General features: G+C 55.5%; 1 protein-coding gene across 1 annotated transcript in view; it reads left to right on the top strand.

Moving 5' to 3' along the window:
• The first annotated feature begins 1232 nt into the window (after nt 1-1232).
• Nucleotides 1233-7444, top strand: part of HMCN2 (hemicentin 2) — a 139177-nt gene continuing 132965 nt past the window's right edge. Inside the window, exon 1 of the mRNA XM_062208446.1 lies at nt 1233-1461. Within this exon, the coding sequence (XP_062064430.1) occupies nt 1233-1461 (229 nt within the window). The remainder of the gene's footprint in view (nt 1462-7444) is intronic.

The raw sequence follows: 7444 nt of genomic DNA, 5'->3' as shown, positions 1-7444 counted from the left end.
GGGTGTTCTTGGCGCAGGGATTGAGGGTGAGGGGGCGGGCTGCTCTGTCACGTGACGCTCACGCCAGGCACGCCCATGAATGCCGTCCCTATTTTATTACTCCGGTAACGTTTAGTGAGTCCTCACCATGTGCCACGGCCTGGACTGGGGACCAGGGAGGGGGGGTCCTGGGAGACTCAAGACCCACCCTGCTCTCCAGGGGCTCCTAGGCCAGCAGGAAGTGAGGCCAGTGTCAGCCCTGGGGGTTGACACGAGGCTGATGGGATGGTGCAGGGCTGACTGCCGCCCAGTCAGATGGCGGAGGAGCGCGGTCAGGGAGGGGATGGCTGACCCCCCCACCCCGGCAGCACTTCATGGGCGTCCAGCACCTGAACGTGTACTCCCTCCATAGTATGAGTGTGTGTGTGCACGCGTGTGTGTGTGCGTGTGTGTGTGTGAGGGGCCTCCCTGAGCTCCAGGCTCACCAGCTGACCTGGGGCAAAGTCTCAGGCCCAGGTGGTCTTTCTAGATCTGGCTTCTAATCCTGTCTTCACCAGTGGGAGCCAGGTGACTTCCTCTCTCTGAGCCTCTGTTTGCTCCTCTGTAAAATGGGCTCAGGGCTAGTATCTCCCTCCAGGGTTTCAGTGAGCATCCAAGGAACTAATAACTGAAAATGCCCAGCACATGGTAGGGGCTGATAAAATAATTTAAATAATTGGGAAGCAGCACCTCCTCTAAGAAAAGTGTGCGCACGGGGTGGGGGAGTTTGGGGTGGGTGGGTGGGTAGAGGAAGCCACAAAGTCTAGGGCTCATGGGGGGGGGCAGGGCTGCCCTGTTGCGTCCTCCCCCTCCTGCCCCCGCAGCTGGTCGGCCCCAGGCCCGCCAGTCAGCGGGAGGCGCAGGTGTCGGGGATGTCCGGCAATCTCCATCTCTCATCGCCTTGGCCAGGGCCCCACGTCCTCCCCTAACCTCGGGTCTGGACTGGAGAGCAGTGGGGGTGGGAAAGTTTGAGTCACGGTGGGGGGAGTGGAGGAGGCGGGCCCGTGACCCTGAACGGGGTGGGCTCTAGGACCCGCCTCGGGCTCCCAGCAGGGGGACCCCGCCGCGCGCCCCTGTCCTGTGCGCACCGCACCGGCCCAACGGCGCCGTGAGGCAAGGAGGCACCGCGCGCCGCAGCAGCTGCTGGGCGCACCCGGGCCGCCGCGCGCCTCCACCCGAGCGCCTGTACCGGCGGCCGATCGGCCACGCTCAGCATGAAGCCTCGAGCGCTGCTCCCGCGGCTGCTGCTGGCCGTGTGCGCGGCCACTGCGCTTCCCCCGGCCGCGGGGGACGCCACCCTGGCTTTCGTCTTCGACGTCACTGGCTCCATGTGGGACGACCTGATGCAGGTGATCGATGGCGCCTCGCGCATTTTGGAGCGCAGTCTGAGCAGCCGCGGCCAGGCCATCGCCAACTACGTGCTGGTGCCCTTCCACGACCCAGGTAGCGCCCCGCGTCCCCTCCCGGGCGCGGAGCATCCCTGAGCTGGGGCGGGACGCCTTCTTGGGCACCTGGGGCAGGGACGCCTTCTTGGGCACCTGGGGCAGGGCCTGACCCGACCCTTCCCTCCCTTCTCCCCTCCCGCACCTCCGGGGAGGGCGCTGTGGGGAGGGCGCTGTCGGTGCGCCTGTGCGGCCGGTAGCTCAGCGCTTCAGTGCTACTCTGGGCCAAGACTCCAGCAGTGACCCCACCTTCCTGACCCTTGCTGTCCCCACCCAACAAATGGCCAGAACGCTCCCTATCGGGGGCCCCGCATTTGCCTTTTGTTAATTAGGATGTACCCCAGTGTGGGTCTGAGGCCAGAACAGCCCCAAGAGGCGGGCCTTGGGGACAGAAATGGGACCCCCCCCCCCGTGGAACCCAGCCGGGGAGCTGCGCCCTGCCCCCCTCACCTGTCTTCCCTCAGAGACGGGCAGTGCCCCTCCCGCACCCCTGTCCGCCACCTGCTGCCGAAGCCTGCTACCCCCACCCCCCATTCCTGGCAGCTCAGCCTGGGGTCCCTGGGCAGGGGGCGGGGAGCTCTGCACTGCAGGACCCAGGTCCCCAGCAGCCGGACTGCTTTTCCTCCAACGCTCTTGGGTCATTTTGAGCTCACCGCAAAGCAAGGGGGGACTGATGGAACACAGCCGCCGGCTTGCCCCTGGACCCTGCAGCGTCTCTCTGCGTCTGTCTAGCCCTCGACCCAGAAGGGCCGCTAGAGAAAGCGCCCCGCAAAGGCAGGTTCCTTGCAAAGTTGCCTCGATGGGTTTTTGAACTGAGAAAATACACGGTGAGCGAGCGAGTGCTGTCTGCTCACGAGCCCTTCTGGACTGATCTGCGTTTATTAATCACCACATCGCTGCAGGTCCTGGAGGGATGGGCAGCGGTGGCCAGACACGTCCCTCGCAGTCCCGCGCTGAGCTGGCTGTGCAGGGGCTTGGAGTTGGAGCTGCTTCCTGGAGTCTGGGGGGTGGGGGGGCAAGACGTGGCAGCTCACAGCACAGAAGCCAGGAGACCAGGAAGAGATTTATGGGAACGTGGAATGGACAAGGCTGGGGTCGGGGGCAGTGGGGGAGGGGGCACTGTGAGGAGGTAGGATGTGAAGTGTGTCCCAGGGTCCAGCTAGGACACGGGTCTACCTCTGTCTCCTATCCCCACTCCCCTTTCTGGATTGTTCTTGGGCTTCCAAAGACATCACCTGAAGCAGCCCACAGGTCACCTAACACACGCCTTCATCCTACAGTTGGAGAAACTGCGACCCAGGTCCCCAGCGAGACTCCCCAAAGGCCACCTGGCAGGGCGACGTCATTCCTGGTTCCTAAGCCACATTCGTCTCTAACGCGCTTGGCTCCCATCGCAGGGTGAGATAGCAGCCCTCTGGGGCCTGACCCAGCATCCTCGCCGCCCTGCTCCGGCCGTCAGCCACTTGCAGGACGCCCTCCTTCCAGCCCCCACCTCTCCGTCTTCTGTGGGTGAGGCTGGAGGTGCAGCTCCCCACCGGCCAGCAAGCTCAGCCCGTCACCCCGACTTCTGTGCTACAAGGCAGCCAGTCCTCTTCCAACATCCCCCAACATCCTCTTTAGAGACACCTGCAGGTGCAGGTGTGGGAGCAGCAAGGGAACCAGGAGGGGGCAGGGAGCCCACAGCCTGTTGGGGACAGGCGGCGGGGGTGCAAAGTGACACGCACTGGCTCAGGTCCCAGCTCTGGTCGCTGGTCAGTCCTCTAGGGAGGGGACGGACAAAAGGCTCTCCGAGGGGGGTGGCCTTGGAGCTGAGCTTCAGGAGCACAAATGAAGGTTTGCCTGGCAGATGCTAGGTGCTGGGGAGCCAGCAGGGATGGAGGACCCCCCCGGGGGGGGTTCACAGAGCTTGCTGGGTAGTGGCAAGAAGACTGCCGGGTGGCTGACATGGAGGGACAGGTGTGTGTGGGAGCTGGAGCGGGGGAGTGAGGCCGGGAAGCCGGGAGGGGCAAGGCTGGATCCAGCCGGGCTCCCGGCTGAGCGTCTGAACTTGGATTTCCTTCTATGGCTGCGAGCAGCCGCTGCGGGCTTCTGCTGGGAGTCTGGCTGCGTCCGGAATCAGCAAGTGGGGCTTGCTGTGGTGGGACGGAGAGCTTGAGCTGAACAGCCCCCAGGGCTGCCTCCTCCAGGAAGCCTTCTCCCAGCCCCCAGGCAGACAGCAGTGGCCCCAGAGTGGACAGGCTGGGAGACCAACCAGAATCTTTGGAAAGTTTTGTTAAAGTTTCTAAATGGAAAAAAAAAAAAAAAGTGGTATGTTTCCAGATAGGAAAGTGAGGCGCTCGCTAATTGCTTCTTTCGGCTAAAAATTTCCTTTGTTTCTAGTTTTTCTCTAAGAAAACATTACGAAAAGCCCTCTTGTGGGTCAGTCCTTGTCCTCATCTTTGGTTGCTTTTTCCGTAGGATTAAAGTTCCTCGAAGTGGAATTCCTAGGCTGTTTTTAACTCGCCGGGTGGGTGGGCAGCTCTTCAAGTTGTTTTCTAGAATGTTCCAGGAGTTTAACCTGGGTCCAGAGGTCGGTTTTAGAGCTGCTGCCCCCAACCCTGGGAATTGGAATAAAACTTTTTTTTGGTCCTAGTCCAAAAGATGCAATGTGCTACCTGCTGTCTAACGGCTAGGGAAGTTTGGTCCATTTTCAAATGTTCACTAGGGCGTGTGTGTGTGTGTGTGTGTGTGAATTTCTTTTCTTGTAAATTGCCCATTTCTTTGCTACTTTTCCCCTGGGAGGGCTTCCTGGTCTTCTTTTCACTTGCTGTGAGGACTTCGTGCTGCTGACATTAGCTGTTTCTGCTGTGTGGTTGTTTTCTGGCTGTTTCCGTGTTAGCGTTGCCATCGCTGATGTCCTGAAGTTGTCAGTGTCTAAGTGGAGGAATCTACGGAGTCTGGTGATTCCTTCATGTGCACGCTTAGAAAGGGCTTTTTTAAATTTCCCTATCACAAAATCAGGGATATTCTTGATTTTTTTTTTTTGTTTTCTTTCTTTGCGTTTAATTCTTTTTTTTTTTTTTTTTTTTTTGGACAGGCAGAGTGGATAGTGAGAGAGAGAGACAGAGAGAAAGGTCTTCCTTTTTGCCATTGGTTCACCCTCCAATGGCCGCTGCGGCCGGCGCATCTCGCTGATCCGAAGCCAGGAGCCAGGCGCTTCTCCTGGTCTCCCATGGGGTGCAGGGCCCAAGCACTTGGGCCATCCTCCACTGCTTTCCCGGGCCATAGCAGAGAGCTGGCCTGGAAGAGGGGCAACCGGGATAGAATCCGGCACCCCGACCGGGACTAGAACCCAGTGTGCCGGCGCCGCAAGGTGGAGGATTAGCCTGTTAAGCCACGGCGCCGGCCGCGTTTAATTCTTTATCCTAGAATTTAAAAAAAAGATTCATGCTTGGTGTAAAAAATAATCTAAGATACTCTAGAATGGGCTAGGTCCGGTCTATCCAATAGTCCTTTCTTTTTTCTTTTTCTTTTTTTTTTTTTTTAAGCCACGCCTCCAGTGCCTGTTTGAGACCTGGCTGTTTCACTTTTTTTTTTTAAAGCTTTATTTATTTATTTGAAAGAGTTACAGAGAGAGGTAGAGACAAAGAGAGCAGTCTTTCATCCATTGGTTCACTCCCCAAATGACCGCAACGGCTGGCGCTGCGCGGATCCGAAGCCAGGAGCCAGGAGCTTCTTCGGGGTCTCCCATGCAGGTGCAGGGGCCCAAGGACTTGGGCCATCTTCTACTGCTTTCCCAGGGCATAGCAGAGAGCTGGATCGGAAGAGGAGCAGCCAGGACTAGAACTGGCGCCCATATGGGATGCCGGCGCTTCAGGCCAGGGCTTTAACCCGCTGCGCCACAGTGCCGGCTCTATGTCTTTTCTTTTTGTTCATTTGGAACCTGCCTTATGCCCGGTGGCTTGCTCCACTGGGAAACTCTCTGGGCCTGCCACTCTGTCCTGTGGTGAGTCAGTCCTTGTGCCAGGAGCACTTTATGTTAACTGTCAGCTTTATCCTGTGTGCCAACAGACTGACTTCTTCCTCATGTTATTCTTTTACAATGCTGAATAAATCTTTAATTTTGGGTCTGTAAAATAGTTGTGAAGGAAGTACAGAAAGGTCCCACATACCCAATAACCAGTTTCCCCTATGATTCAAAATTTACATTATGTTATACTCATCACAATGAATGAATTAATATTGGTACACTGCTATTAACTAAAGTGCATATTTTATTCAGATGTCCTTAGTTTTTCTTTATAGATTTTATTTACTTATTTTTATTTGAGAGACAGAGACCAATAGACAGGAAGAGATCTTCCTTCTACTGGTTCATTCATGAATGTCCTCAACAACCAACGTTGGGCCAGGATGAAGCCAGGTGCCTGGAACTCTGTCCAGATCTCCCATGTGGGTGCAGGGTCCCTGCCATCAACATGACAAGCTTGCTGGCCAGCTCGGGCAGGACCTGCCAGGACTGCCCACTGGGAAGTTGCTGTCTCACTCTCTGCTCCCATCCTGGACTCTGGCAGGCAGTCCCTGTACAGCCCACCCACCTCCTGGGGTGGGCCTAGTGCCTATGGAAATCATTTGGGGTTTTTCTGCCAGGAGAGCTGTCTTCCCCATGTGTTTATTTATTATTCATTCACGTGTGTGTGTGTGTGTGTGAGCGCGGCATCATGGGTATTTATTGTATCCTTGGGATTATAATCCAAGACCACTTGGTTTGTCTTGTGGCTCAAATTTTTCTTACTTTGGTCATGGGAAACTCGCTCAGTTGGCTCCCATGTCCCGTTGGCATACCCTCATGGTTGTGTTCATGGTGTTTAAAAAAATTTCCTTGATTAATTTTTATTTTTTGAGCTCTTTCTGGCTTAGCGGCATGATAAGATGATCTGGGAATCATCTGTGTTTCCTGCTCCAGTCATAGAATCAACCATCTCTCAGCCCCAATTCCTTTAATGGGAAAATGGTGTTAGATACCACAGTGTGGGTGTCAAGGGTGCTTGTGGCCACTGGGCTGTAGGTGCTTCTAGACTGTCCCCTGGCTGATGGGACAAGGGGCCGCGTGCTGTGTTTGTAGCCGGTGTCTGCACTGGTAAGGGCTTCTACATGTAACTGTCTGTATTGAGCTCCCCGTGAGTTCATGCTGGTGTCTCCAAGTCTCGGTTGTGACCACGTGGGTCCCTGTGGCCCCCTTCCCACTCACGCGTGGCTTACCTGTACCTGTCCCGACGGTGACGCCCTGGCTTCCACCTCCTGCCACCCTTTGCTGAACTGTCGTTAGCACTTGCAGGCCACCTGCACGGTATGGGAACAGCATCGAGAACCTGAGGACAGTCCCCTGACTTTGGCTTTGCAGACCCCCCTCGTCCCGGGTCTCCGAGGCCAGCTCAGCCCCTTTCATTCATAGCCTTCATTTTCGGAATAGTCTTCTGCACTTATGCTTTCAGATGAAATATAGAAAAACTTACTAAACGTCTCCCCTACCCCCCAAAAAAACCCTACAGTGATTCTGCTCGGTGCTAAAGCTCGATTTGGGGCAGAAGTCGCTTTTTAAGAAATTCATTGTCCCCCGAGCAGACATGCCTGCGCCTCTGCTCATGTGTTTATTTCCCCTGGTAAAGATTTATAGGCTTTTTTCCCTAAAAGTTCCACCCATTGCTTTTAAAGATCATTTCTAAATATTTTGCTTTTTGTTACTATTTTGACTGGGAATTTTTTTTTTCATGACATTTTTTGCCAATGAGTATTGCTAGTATGTTGGAAAGCAATTTGTTTTCATACATTTATTTGCTTTCCAGCCTTTTACGGCCGCCTTTGTAAGCTAGCTTTTGGGTTGCCAGGCATAGCCTGCCCAAGTTATCACACATCTCCTCTTCTCCAGTTCAATATCTCGTGCGTTTTAAATGTGCTGGATACACAGGGTATTGGGAAAGTTTGTGAAAAGCAGGTTTTAGTAA

The sequence above is a fragment of the Lepus europaeus genome, chromosome 12, assembly GCF_033115175.1.
Source record: "Lepus europaeus isolate LE1 chromosome 12, mLepTim1.pri, whole genome shotgun sequence".
NCBI lineage: Eukaryota > Metazoa > Chordata > Mammalia > Lagomorpha > Leporidae > Lepus > Lepus europaeus.
The sequence above is the reverse complement of the archived record's forward strand: the minus strand, read 5'-3'. Positions and strand labels throughout refer to the sequence as shown.